General features: G+C 38.9%; 1 protein-coding gene across 1 annotated transcript in view; it reads left to right on the top strand.

Moving 5' to 3' along the window:
- Positions 1-13508, top strand: part of TENT2 (terminal nucleotidyltransferase 2) — a 40351-nt gene extending 26843 nt beyond the window's left edge. The window contains exons 13-15 of the mRNA XM_061376821.1: positions 9293-9384; positions 12356-12435; positions 13327-13508. Coding sequence (XP_061232805.1) covers positions 9293-9384; positions 12356-12435; positions 13327-13401 — 247 coding nt within the window. The 3' untranslated portion in view covers positions 13402-13508. The remainder of the gene's footprint in view (positions 1-9292; positions 9385-12355; positions 12436-13326) is intronic.
- Positions 13509-14087: the final 579 nt, after the last annotated feature.

Here is a 14087-nt window from a genome sequence, read left to right as displayed (position 1 = left end):
AGGAGTCAACAGCATTATGTATGGTGTGCCTCCAAGTCTCCCGATTGGAGGCCATGGTGGACCACTGATGGTAGTCAATATGGCCAAGGCTAAGGTATTGTTTCAGGGAGTCCTTATATCTCTTCTTTGGGGCACCTCTCTTGCGGCTGTCAGTGGCAAGTTGACCGTAAAACACGATCTTGGGGAGGCGGTGATCCTTCATCCTAGAGACATGCCCTGCCCAGCACAGCTGCAATTTCAGCAATATGGCCTCGATACTGGTGACCCCTGCCTGTTCGAGGACAGTGACATTAGAGACATAGTCAGTCCAATTGATGTTTAGAATTGTATGGAGGCAGCGCTGATGAAAGTGTTCGAGGAGTCGCAGGTGATGGCAGTAGATGACCCCATGATCCAGACCCATATAAAAGAGTAGACAATACAATGGCTCTATAAACACTGATCTTTATACTTTTCTTCAGGTGTTTATTCCACCAGACTCTTTTATGGAGTTTTCCGAAGGCTCTATATGCCTTTGCTATTCTGTTGTCTATCTCTTTGTCGATCGTGGCATCCGAGGAAATGATGCTTCCCAGATCGCTGAACTGCTGAACTGTCTTAAGCTCTGACTCACCAATGGTAATGTGGGGATGGCGATAATCTTCTTGTGGTGCAGGTTGGTAGAGGACTACTGTCTTCTTCAAGCTGACTTCCAGCCCAAAAACCTCAGCCACCTCCGCAAAGCAAGATCTTAAACGCTGCAGAGCTGCTTCTGTATGGGCAATAAGGGCGGCATCGTCGGCAAAAAGCAGTTCACGGACAAGATGATTTAGGGTCTTAGTGTGGGCCTTCAGTCGCCTTATATTGAATAGGCTACCATCGGTACGATATCGAATATAAATGCTGTTTTGTTCGTCGAGGTCTACTGTAGCCCTTTGGAGCATCATGCTGAAGAAGATTGTGAATAAGGTCAGTGCGAGAACGCAACCTTGTTTCACACCATTGGTTATTGGGAAGGGCTCAGAGAGTGCATCGCCATACCTGACTTGGCCTTGCTGATCCTCATGTAACAGAATAATCATTTTGAGAAACCTGGGGGGACAACCTAATCGTTCTAAGATCAGCCACAGGCCTTTTCTGCTCACAGTGTCAAAAGCTTTGGTGAGGTCAACGGAAGTTACATATAGCCCCTTATTCTGTTCTCTACACTTTTCTTGCAGTTGTCTGAGAACAAATACCATGTGTGTGGTACTTCTATTAGCTCTGAAACCACACTGACTTTCAGGTAGAAGTTCTTCTGCGATAGCAGGTACTAGTCTGTTCAATAGTATTCTTGCAAGAATTTTACCAGCAATGGAGACCAGAGTTATACCACGGTAGCTTGAGCAGTCTGACTTGACACCTTTTTTCTTATACAGAGTGACGATGATTGCATCACAAAAGTCTGACGGTATTTTGCCTTGTTCCCAACAGCACAGAACTAGATCATGAAATTTAGCATGAAGTGCTTGGCCTCCGTGCTTCCATATTTCAGGTTGGACTCCGTCAACCCCCGCTGCCTTGCCAGTTTTCACCTGCTGTATGGCCTTAAGAGTCTCTCCTATGGTAGGGGCTAAATCCAATTCATTTTTCACCGGATGTTGCAGAATGTGCTGGATTCCTTCACCTTGGACTACACCATTAGCACTAAAGCTCTCTCAGGATGGAGATTTTATCTGTAAGAAGCGTTTGGCCATCTGCAATAAGTAAGGGGCTTCGAACCTGAAATGTGGGTCCATACACTGCCATCAGAGCCTCATAGAATCCTCTGTGGTCACCCAGATCTGCACATAGTTGAGTCTTTTCTGCTAGGTTGAGCCACCACTTGTTCTGGATGTCTCTAAGTTTCTGTTGGAGTTTGCTACATGCAAGATGAAAGGCTGCTTTTCTTACATGGCAGAGTGGCTGAGCGAGGTGTGCTTGATGAGCAGATCTCTTTTTTGTCAGCAATTCCTGGACCTCCTGGTTGCTATCGTCAAACCAGTCTTTGTTTTTCTTTGAGGAGAACCCAATGGATTCTACGGAGGACTGCAGGATGCTGTTTTTGATATGTTGCCAAAGCGCTTCAGGAGAAGAATCTATAAGTTGGTCTTCAAGCCTAGTTTGAAGGTTAGCCTGAAAGCTGTCCCTCACTGCAGCTATTTGGAGATTATTAACATTGAGCCTCCTCCTTGGAATGCCGCCCCTCTTAGGTTTGGGCTTGAAGTGGAAATTAAGTTTGCAACGCACAAGGCGGTGGTCTGTTTGGCATTCTGCACTAGGCATCACTCTGGTCTGGCAGACATCACGAATATTTCTCTGGCGCACTAAAACATAATCAATAAGGTGCCAATGTTTAGATCGAGGATGCATCCAGGTTGTCTTCCAGCTGTCTTTCTGCTGGAAGATAGTGTTGGTGATGGTAAGCTGTTGCTCTGCACAGAACTCTAGTAAGAGACGACCGTTATCATTGCAGCTGCCAACACCGTGCTTGCCTAGTACTCCTTTCCAGGCTTCAAAGTTCTTTCCTACTCGGGCGTTGAAGTCACCAAGGATTATGATCTTATCTTCTATAGGAACCTTTTGAGTGAGGTGACGCAGGTCGGAGTAGAATTTTTCTTTTTCTGCAGGGTCAGCTTGCAGAGTTGGAGCATATATGCTGAAAAGAACAACATGTTGCTTATTGTGTAGTGGAAGACGTAAGGAGATAATACGGTCGGAATGACCTATCGGCAAATTTTCAAGTTTAGAGGCTATGGAGTTTTTAATCATGAAGCCGACTCCAGAAAGATGACTTTCAGTTTTGGGTTTGCCTGACCAGTAGAGTGTATAGCCAGCACCATGTTCTTTGAGGCTACCTTCCTCATGAAGGCGAACTTCACTGAGAGCAGCGATATCGATGTTAAGTCGTGACAATTCATGGGCAATTAGCACAGAACGGCGCTCAGGACGCCCACTGTTCACTGTATCAAGCATGGTTCTGATGTTCCAACATGCGAGTGTCAATCTGGACACACCTTTGGAGGCAGGTGTATGCCTTTGTCTCTTTGTCTTTAAATGACCACAACAGAATATGCCCATTGGCCACGGCTAGCCAACCAGGTGGAGGGGGAGATCAGCTTTGGTTAGGCCACCTTTTCTAGGCCTCTCTCCGTATGGAGCAAGCAGTGCTGTCCTTGAAAAAGGCTGCTTGGTCATTCAGGATGTTGCCGAACAAGACTCTCATCTCCTGGGTCAGTCTCGAGTGACCAGTGTCCTGAACTGCCTGCACGCAGGGTTGGGTCTGTGACTTCCAGTGCACCTTATCACCTGCTGTTTCGTCCCTCGCCTGTCACTACAGGGCTTTGTAAGTGTGGGTAAACCCTTCGGGCCTGTGCAGTGGATTCTTTAGGTGAGGCACAGCGTGCGCAGAACTGGCCTCACCCTTTGCACCTGAGGTTTATCTGCCAGGGCCTAGCAAGCTTGGACAGTGACAGCAAAGTCCTCAGGTCGTAGGTTTGATTAGAGTATCCTTTTCTTAGATGGATGGCCTTACAGGGCTATACGAGCTCCATCTGCCTGGGTTTGGAGCTGTCCTTCTCCTAGGATGATTGCCTGAAGGCTAGTGAGCCCATCCTGCCCATGGGCACACTTTGTCTGACCCTTCATTTGAGAGCTGACTGGCATGGGAGACCCTACCAGAAGCATAAGCCACCACCAGCATAGCTCCCAGCTTCACAAGGGCACGCAAGCTCTTTCCCCAGGACAAGGGGGTGTCCATGAAAGAGATGTTGTATTCAATATTGTATAAAATATCAAATGGCTGTATTTCAATAAGCTTAAAGATCTTCTGAAGAACTTGTTTGAGGCAGTTGGTTCGTATATGTTGCTGTCCTGTGTACGTGCCTCATCACCATTTCCTGGAAGGAGAACAAAATGTGTAACTACTGTACATGCATTATAATTTTTGAAACGTTCATATTTTAGTTAATGTTAGAAATGATCATGAAATCCTTAAAACATCCACATACGTAATATATAATCTAAATCCATATGGCCTGTGGCAATTAATGTACTAATTGCACTTTGCGCATGCTTACGCCTGATTCTGAGAGATCTTCACATAAAGGATTTTTCTTCAATCTCTGCTGATAAGGGAATGGTCTTTTGTCATAAAAGTTTCTCCTGAGTACCTGTCTTTTCAGCTGGCAAGGTGCTGTTTGCTAATTTGCTAAACAGGTAAATTAGAAGTCACAGCTGGAAGATAATCAAGTTGGACTAGAAGCTAGAAGATAGGTTGGACTAGATGCATCCTTTACTACTTGTCTGTACAACAGGCTGTTAATCTTCTCATACATGAAAGTAAATTTCTATTATTCTAAGAGGTATGAAGAGTAAAAAGGCTGCCATATCAGTACTTGAACTGATGGTAATTTCTGAGTATTATCTTTCATGATGTTCATGAAGAAAAAAATACCACCTAATCAGAGAGGAACAGGGGAGTTTCTGGTTAAAACCAAGTTTGAAAAATGGACAACAAAGATAGGATAGTTGCTGACCTCAAGGGATGAAAAGATTTTTTTAAAACCACCACCAACAACAACAACAACAAAAAAGTCTGGCTTGTTTTTCAAGTGTTAAGTACCTGTTAAGTATTTAAACCTTTGACCAGCGATACTCTGTTTTAAAAAAATAAATAAATAAATAATACCCATTAGAATTCCTATGTTGAAAATGTTACATGGCTGAGAAGTCTCTATCAGGAAATGATGCACCTAATGCAACCTATATTATTTTTAACACTTTCTGCTACAGGAATAGAACTTAGGTGTACTGCTTACTTAACCATCTGTGTATACCTGATAATTATAAATCCTGTTTGAAAGGAGTAGGATGTGTCTCGAAGATAAGAAAAGTCTGTATAGTTTCATAAAACCTAGTAACTGGCTGGAGATGAGAAACCCAAATTAATGACCAAGTGGGGAAAATGTGGGCAGAACATGGTGTTTAAACATTTGTGAGTTTGTCTGTGATAGCCAGCAAATGCGGCAAGTACCGTGTCATGCAGTCCACAGCTGATAGAAATGTTATAGGTGGGAATGAGGATAGGACTTAAATACACATAACACAGGGCTCTTGGTTCTGCCTTTTATGGAGGAACTAGTATTTTATTCCTGAATGTGTTAAATGATTGCTATAATCAGTATTTTTTTTCAGTGTTTACTTTCTCTGTAAAATATTTACTAATTTACAGAAATTTTGAGATGATACTTCAGATACTGCCTAAGTTAGGTTACATTTAATTAGACTAGAATCATAGAATAGTTAGGATTGGAAAGGACCTCAGTATCATCTAGTTCCAACCTCCTGCCACGGGCAGGGACACCTCACGCTAAGCCATGTCATTGACCTGTACTGTGACAGTGAACTTCCATTATTGAACTCTAATGTGTTTGATGAAAAGATTACTAAGGAGAATACTACTACAGTTTTCATGAAAGTGACTTTTGTAGTTTCCTATCTATGGAGTAGGATACAACACTGCCAGTTTTGATACACAGAATCTGATTTGCTGAAAGAAGAGCATGTAGTGATGAATGATCAGATCATGTGTGAAGACTGTCATTTTGAACAGAGTCAGTCATTGATGCCACTTGCCTGGAATGCTTAACTGATCAACTATTTTACATGTTTTGGTCAGAAAGGTGAAGGGAAGATGGAGATGTTTTTTTTTAAACACATTTTAAACATAAAAGGCGTTGTTTTAAATTTCCACCTTACCTCTAGCAAAGGCCAGTAGGTATTTCAGTTTAGATTCTGTTTTTTATTTTACTTGATGTAATGAGTAATATTTAAGGGCAGGATGGGCCCAAAGAGCAGAGCACAAAGTAAGAAAGGAGCCTTGCATGCTCTGCAGCCATGAATAAGTTCATCTCCTTGTGCTCTGTTAATTTTTGTTCTTTCTTTGTGCTTTTAATCTGCTTTGTTTATTTAGATTACAAGCTGTTTCAGAAAATTGATGATTACTATGTTTATATTACTACATACCGGGCCCATTCCACAGTCCTGCTCTGGGGTTTTCAGTGTGTCCATAAGTAGTTTGTATTCTCCTTCATAAGTTACTGGAAATGTGATTTGGAAATTGCTGCATATACTGGACTTACTACGTATGGCAAAGCTTGAATTGCTGACATTTATAATTAGCTTACCATAAGAATCCAAGTCTGCAAAATGTTTTTCATGATACAGCTGGCTGGAAGTACGCTTATAACTCCATTCTAACTTTAAGTATTTCAAACTATGAGTGGTCTGCTGATCACACAGTGAATGTGACCAAGTGAAAAAATGTATGGAGGTGTTCTCGAAAGAAGGTATTTGGAAACTGGTCCATGTTTACCAGGCCCTCTGAAAAGAGTGTCTGATTTCATTCCTGTGAGTGAAGGCAGCAGGTTTTCACTTGGCTGTCTCTTTACAAAGCGAGACCTTGAAGCAAAGCCTTGCTCCCCTGAAGTTACCGCTGGGGAACCTAGAGACTATCCTTTGGGACTGTACTTCTCCCCAGTGTGTTATTTCAAGTTCTGTATCAGTTGTTTGAGATCACTCAATGATTAAATTGTATTTGATGGACATGATAAAAGATTGGGTACACCCCATGGCATGGGGGTGGAACTAAATGATCTTAAGGTCCTTTCCAAACCTAACTATTATACGATTATTGTGACAAAATATAAACTACAGTTGCTCATGGCTGTCTTCAGGGTAGAATTAGTCAGGAAACAAAAGAATATTTTTTTTTATTAGTATACTGAATTAAATATGCTGGCAGTCTGTACCTATCTTAGTGTGTTTATGCAAGTGGCTTTGGCTTTTAAGAAGAGATAAGCCTTTTATCTCTGGAAAGATAAGCCTTTTAATCTATTTGTGGTGTATTCATACCCAAGTTACACCTGGAAATGCCTGGTGTTTTTCTTTTAAATTCTTGATTTCTCCATGAGAAGCACATACCTGCTACGGGCAGTGACATGAGAAATAAACTGATAATTGAAATAGCTGTTTAAATGGTTACTGTTAACTTATGGACTGAAAGTGTGTATGCAGAGAATATTTGCTTTGTGCTGTATCGTGGTTTAAGCTGAACCCAGGACATGCTGACACCAACAAAGTTATTTTGTGCAAGCCAAAATGGTTAAAATGTATGTAGAAATCATTCACTATTGGCAATTCATTTCTAATTCAGGCAGATTTTAGTACCAAGGCAAGGCTGGTGAAGGTTTAATGAGGCTATTAGATAAAGTAGTTGGATTCAAGTTTATATTAAAAGCTGTTTAGATAGCTAAAAACGACACTTTTTTTGTTGTTGTTGTCATTGGTTAAACCAGTATATTATAAATGCATTTATTTTTTGCTGAGGTATCAGGCCAAGTATAACCTAGAGAAAAAGAAGTCAAGAATTACATGTTCAAAGTGAAACAATACTGCCTGGTTTAACCAAACACAGATCAAATAACTTCATTGTATGTGTTTCTCCAAGCGCCCTTCCTCTCCCTACCCCCACCTCTCCTCCCTGGCATGGATTTCCTTTTTAAAAAAGCTTTCAGAAAAGGCAGTCAGTTCATGACCAGTGTTCTGGAGCTGCAGTTAAAGGTTCTTTGATGCTCTAGTCAAATGCTTTTTCTCTTTAGCCTTATTTGTTTGGGGCTTGGTTTTTGTGGGGTTTTTTTGAGCAGTTAATCTGAATTTCTTGTTAAGTTTATGCTGATGATAGTTTATTAAAAAGACATGATAGGAAAGTATTTGGTGCTTCACAATGCCTCTTTCTTCTGCGAAAGTAGTTTACTATGAGAATTAAGGAGAGCGAGAGTGATGGGTTAGAATGAAAGTGCTAGTTTTCATTGCATTCTAGAAATAATCATATCCTGTACTACTTTTCTGAAGAATGTATAAAGAGAAATTGACATGCTACCATGGATGAATAAGTAATCTGGGATACCCTAGGACATACTTCATGTGCTGTGTCCTGCACCTTTTTGAAATAGGTCCTATTCATGTTCTTAAATAGAAAAATAATGTACTGTTCTATGGAAGCGCAGGTATTCAAAACAGCTGACTTTCGTAAGTGGTTGTAATCATGAGTTGTATCCAAGATAATCTGTACAATTTACAAGCATGGATTTTTAGCTGGTGTAAAATGCCTGATCACCACCAACCCAATGAAGTTATGGTAGCTGGTCCTCGGCCTGAAGAGCACAGAGTTCTTCCAAACATAAGTGATGAATTATAGACTGTGTTTTGATTTACAATTGAGATTTACTGCAGGGGGTTGATGCACACAGCCAAGCTCCTTTCTTTGCATTATGCCAGAAGATTGATTCAGTCAGATCGTGTCAGGTGTACATAACATCAGTACAGCTAGAAGTATGTTGTCTGGCTATTTCAAAGCACCATTTAGTGAGGGCATTTAGTGACACATAACTGGTGATTGAAACATTTCACTGGTATGGTATTTCTCTGGTTTAGTTAAGAGCAGCTGAAAACTGGCTGGGTAGGTAAGAAAATAAAACTGCAAGTGGTTGCTTTGGCTTCTGTTACCTTTGGTGTATTGTTGGGCCAAGCATCATAACAATTATAAAGATGCTTGGCACATGATAAAGATTGCCTTGTAAGCAGCCTGCTGTTCCTCAGTGTGATAAGTTCCTATGGTTCTGTTATTGTAAAACTCTGTGCAGAAAATGGTAGAATATCTTCAGACATACATTTGAATATATTGGAGTTCTGTTGCACTTGTAGGAGGTCTAAAATTCATATCTAAAATTTCAGTATTAGAAAGCGTTAGTGCATTATAATACTAAGTTCCTTGCACCAGGAATTTTGTAAGCAAGCTACCTTTATATGGTTTTATACTTTTGAATATCTTAATGGAATGCAGTATGTGACTTCATCTGCACTTTAACTCCGTTTCTTTTCTCCCTACAGATAGATTTTAGGCTGTAATTTTTTTAACTCAGAAATAAATGTAGGTGTCCGTATTCAAATTGATGCTGTTTATTTAAAAAAATACTCTGTTGTGACTATATGATACCTGTGATGTTCTGGTTTGCAGATGTTTTTGTAAATAAACTTCATTTCCTAGCCATTATTTCTTGCTTGTATAGTGAATTATAAAGATAAGACTGTCACACTAAGTTACTGATAATTATAAAGAACTGTGTTATCTAGGCTTATGATATAACAATTTGACTTTTTTTTTTTAATTTTAACTGATACTAATTTAAAATCAAGAGTTAAAAGTTCTGTAAATTGTTTTTCTTTTCCATAGTTGGAGCAATCAAGTGATTTCAGTTCGTGAGGCCAAAGCTATTCTCAGGCCTGATGATAGTGAATGGAGAAACAGATTTATTTGTATAGAAGGTAAAATGAAAGCTGCATTACCATTTTTAACTGTTAAGACACTAAATGCATAAATCTGTCAGTTAAACTTTACCTTGGTTGTGTTTTAATAATGCAAATATAATATATTTATGTAGAAAATTAAATAACCAGTGTAAACAGTTCTGGAAACAGTCCCACCAAAAACATTTGAGAAGGAAGCTTTTAGTTCTATAGCGTTTAAAAATAGTTCTCCTGACCTTTTCTTCAAGAGCACTCATTACCCTGTTACTTTTGGAACAGGGATTAGGACTTTGACAAGGAATGTCCTCTATGACAGTAGCGTACGTTTTCCTGCTCTGCAAACATAGTAATCAGTTTTGCCAAAATTAAGGTTCTGAAAAATCATAGCAGGCACATATTCATATTCAGATTCACTCTCTAAGAATATTCTTTGTTCTAGAAATGTCCTGGCATCCCAAGTCCTAGCAGTGACTAGATTATGTGTATGTTGATCCCCTTGTGGCTACTATTTTTGTCTGGCTTATGAATGTGCAGTTTCTGCAGAGACTGTTTGATGACTTCCAGAACTGTAGGGTAAACCCAGCCTAAATTTTGGAGTTCAGCCTTTTTAGTTAAGTGCAGGCTGAACTGGGCTGTCGCACTATACAGCTGACCTGCTTCATGTGATCTTGACGGCTTTTCAGCTGTTCTGGGAAGCTACATGCTGCAGCTAAACAGCACACATAAGAGATAAAGCTTGGACCAAGGAAAGAGAATATAATAAACCATAAGAAGAATTCAGTTGTTAGGAAAACAAAAAGACTAGAAAGGAAGGAACTGAGAGGTGCTGTGTAACTGGAAACACCACAAAGAATGAGAAATGGAGCACAACAGGGGAAGAATAAAAAAACAAGGTGGAATGGGAGCAGAATTAGAAGTAGGTGATTTAAGACACTGGGTAAAGAGCAAAGTTTTGAAGTAGGAGAGATGGCCTGGATTCTGGCCTTAAATAAATGCAGGCTATTAGGATCAGGTGGAAGTTTTAGGATAATGTTTGGGGTATGTCCCACCCTGCCAGTGCTCAAGGCCAGGTTGGACAGGGCTTTGAGCAACCTGGTCTAGTAGAAGGTGTCCCTGCCCATGATGGGGGGTGTGTGGAGTGAGATGATCTTTAAGGTTCTTTCCAACCCAAACCATTCTATGATTCTATGACAAAAAGAAGGGGAGCAAACTACCAGTCATAAGGGGAAAAAAATTACACAGAAAGATGATAATGCTTGACTCCAGTCTCGAGATTTGAAAAATGTGAGAATTGGAGTATGTGCACAGCTGAAATGATTCAGAAGAGCATAGTGCAGGCTTTGGCAAGGCTCCGGTCTGAATGTGGGAGGTGATAATGCTGGGCAGCTGTGTCTGCTGCTGTCACATGATGCTGATCCACTGTGTTGTGGGGAGAGCTGTGTGTTTAATCTCTCAATTCTTTAATGAAATTACGAAGTGGTTCAGTATGTAGGTTTTCTTTCTGCAGGTTGGAAATACAGTGTCAGCATGTAAGATAGGCACTTCAGAATTTTTATTAAATGGGCTTGTTTACACACAACTTTTAATAAAAAGTCTGTTTTGCATTTGAACTATCAAAAAAGCAAAATTATCTAGAAGGTGGTACATCTGATTCCTTCTTGTTACAATGTGCTTTAAGACTGAATTGAGAGTGGGTTTTAGCCTCACATACCAAGCTTTTAGTTCTAAATTGGAAGGGAAAAAATAATTTGATATTTCATCTTGAAGTACACTTCATGCTTTTACAGCTGTTAAGCTAAACTAGTTTAACAAATTGTGTAGATAAAATTCTTTGTACTTTGAGAAGAAGCTTTTAAAAGCTAGCTAAACATGTTATCATATTATGTTTTCCAAGTCTTTGCCAGATTTTCCATTTATCAGACTAAAATTTCAGTTATTGGTTTTACTACATATATTAATATTTTAAATGTAGTTGTTTATAGCTTACACAAGTCTATGCCCGCAAAATGCTATAATTCTGCATGTAGCACTGTATTTAGGCTCACTCAAAGAAAAAAATGTGCTCTGTTTTTATTTGTGTTAAGACTTATTTCTGGGCTTCTGTGTCCCTTAAGGACTTTCGTACATTCTGCCAATGTGAAATATACCATGTTTCTTAAGCAGTTCTCTAGTAAGGCAAAAAACCCTATATAATCTGTTTTGTAGTGGATTGTAATGTGTAGTCTCTGCATTACAAATTTTTTAGTATCCATTGCTTTAACGCTGGCAACCCTATCACTATCAAGGAGTACTTTTGTAATCTTTCAGTTAAAAACAAAAAAAAAGTTCCGAAGTATTAATGATGTTGGCAAAAAGAAAAAACGGGGGTGGGGGAAATATCGCATAAATGCGTGTCTAAAGTATGTTAGAAGTCCCAAATTGTTAATTTATGAATGGAAACTGTAGAATGGGGATGAACTGATAAAACCTATTTTTACAGCAGTTGATACATCTTATAGAAAAATGTATAATAAATAGTTTACTGTATATCCTTGTATTTCACTAAGAAGCTGTTGAATGAGATGAATCTGAAGTGAACAGTTCCAAGAGGCATGTGTAGTAAATTTCAAAACATTTTAGTATGCAAAATCGTATTCTGCTGTGTTGACACAGACTATTAATCAGTAACAAACAATTACTGATGCGTAAGTTTATCACAGTAGAAGTATGCTTCAATAGATATAATAACCTGACTTTATTATGGACTGCATACCGTAGGAGCATCCAGGGTGCAGGGCTTGGTTTTTGGGGGTTTGATGTTTTTGGTTTTTTCCCATTAATGTTATGTAGAAATAAAGATTGAGAAGCAAAGTGAAATCAACCACTCAAAGCACTCTTGTGAAGCAGCGATATGTTGACCCTCATAGGTTTTGTCCGAATACTTACTGGGTGAAGACAGCCGAGCTGTAGTTTTCTTTAACACTTTCAGTATTTGTGATTTATCTTGCAGAGCCCTTTGATAGGACAAACACTGCTAGAGCTGTACATGAAAAACAGAAGTTTGATTTAATCAGAAGTCAATTTCTGAAGGTAAATATTGCATCTTGTTTAATTTTTCCAGTCACTTTGGTTTTCAAGGTAGTTAGACAAATGCTAGCATTAAGCCTGCTTGTTTCTCGTGTTTGTTTTAAGAATATTTCTAGGTTTTGTACTATATATAAATAGAAATGTGTTTTTTTAAAAAACATCTGGAAAATTATTTAGTAAGAGTAATGGCAGACACTAAGCATCAGGCTTAAGTCCATAAGGAGTGACAGTTGCATAAAACTGCAATTGTAGGATTAATATCCTTCACTTGTTTTAAAGACGCCTAAGGAGTCTGTCTCATTGCCCTTGAGAGGTTGTTCTTCCTGTGGTTTTCATTGTACATTGTGGTTTAAGTGTATTCTGCATAAAGACAGGAGGGTCACTGCAGTTGTTTGCAGTTTCATGGCCTTTAGATGTGTTTTGGAATTCACAGTAGAATATAGAAGAAAATTGAAATAACCTATTTTAAAGCAAATTAAGTTCTGGAAATGTCAGTGTATAACATCCTGTATCAGGAAATTTGACATGTATGAATTTGCAACAATTATCTTGCAGTCAGAATATCCATGTAATGCTTAAATAATGTTACAATCCGAGTCTCCACAAATCCACTCTCTTCTTGAAAAGCTGTACTTTTCTCAACAGTTCATTGCATTTTGTATACCTTTTGGGTTTTTTTCTTCCCTGAGAAAAAGAAAAAAAAAGCCAAAAACAACAACCAAGTCACACAAAACACTCAAACCCCCCTCTTTTTTTTTTTTCACGAAGGGTAAAATACCAGCCTTATATTTGTGGATCTGTGAGGCTTACTGCTTACAATGGTATTTAAGTATTAATGGCAGAGATTTTTTTATTTTTTTTTTCTTTTAAAACCTTGTACTTTTTTCCCTGCAGTCTTGGCATTTATTACGAAACAAGAAAGACCTGAACTGTGTATTACCTTTAAGAGCAGCCATACTGAAAAGATAAGCAACCTCTTTCACTTTCTTCTTACTGGATCCTGCTGAAATAAGTATTGAAATCAAGAGGCAGTTACCCCATGGGTAGTTGTCTTATAATGTCCTTTTCCTTGTAAACTTTAAGAAAATGTTTATAAGAAAGATCATGTATTTCATTATTGTTAATACAGCTGGTCATTAAAATATAGGTTTTCTGAAAATTCTTGTGTTGTCTATTTCTGGAAGAAACTCACAGCAAAACACAAGGTTTTAAGGAAAGTATGGGAATATAAACGTTAATTCAGACATTTTTAACCATGAAATAAAGATATTTAGAGCTAGACAGTGTGTATCTGACCATATCCTCAAGGCACTGCACACAGTACCTGTTTCTTGATGAAAAAACAGCCCATGCTTTGCATCTGCTTAATTGCAGTAAGCACTTCTGCTCAGCTTGGCACTTTCCAGTTTTAAAAGCTTCCCTTTTACATGAAATAACAAGAAACAATTTCTGAAAATCAAGCTAGATTTGGGCTTGTGGTGTTCTAGATAACATAAACTGTAATCTAAACTGGAATTTTAAGCAACAATTCTACTGCTGAGAAGCTACATAAATGCTTCATATTCACACAGAGTAGCCAAGATACTTTTTAATGCTTACTTTTAAATATGTGGATTAGTAGTAATGCCTGCTTTGGAAAACTAACAAAAACAGCC

The sequence above is a fragment of the Neopsephotus bourkii genome, unplaced genomic scaffold, assembly GCF_033783945.1.
Source record: "Neopsephotus bourkii isolate Nb327-2 ecotype Australia unplaced genomic scaffold, CSIRO-AGI_Nbou_v1 NB_1740, whole genome shotgun sequence".
Taxonomy (NCBI): Eukaryota; Metazoa; Chordata; class Aves; order Psittaciformes; family Psittacidae; genus Neopsephotus; species Neopsephotus bourkii.
Note: the sequence above shows the minus strand (reverse complement) of the source record. Positions and strands in the feature narration are given on the sequence as shown.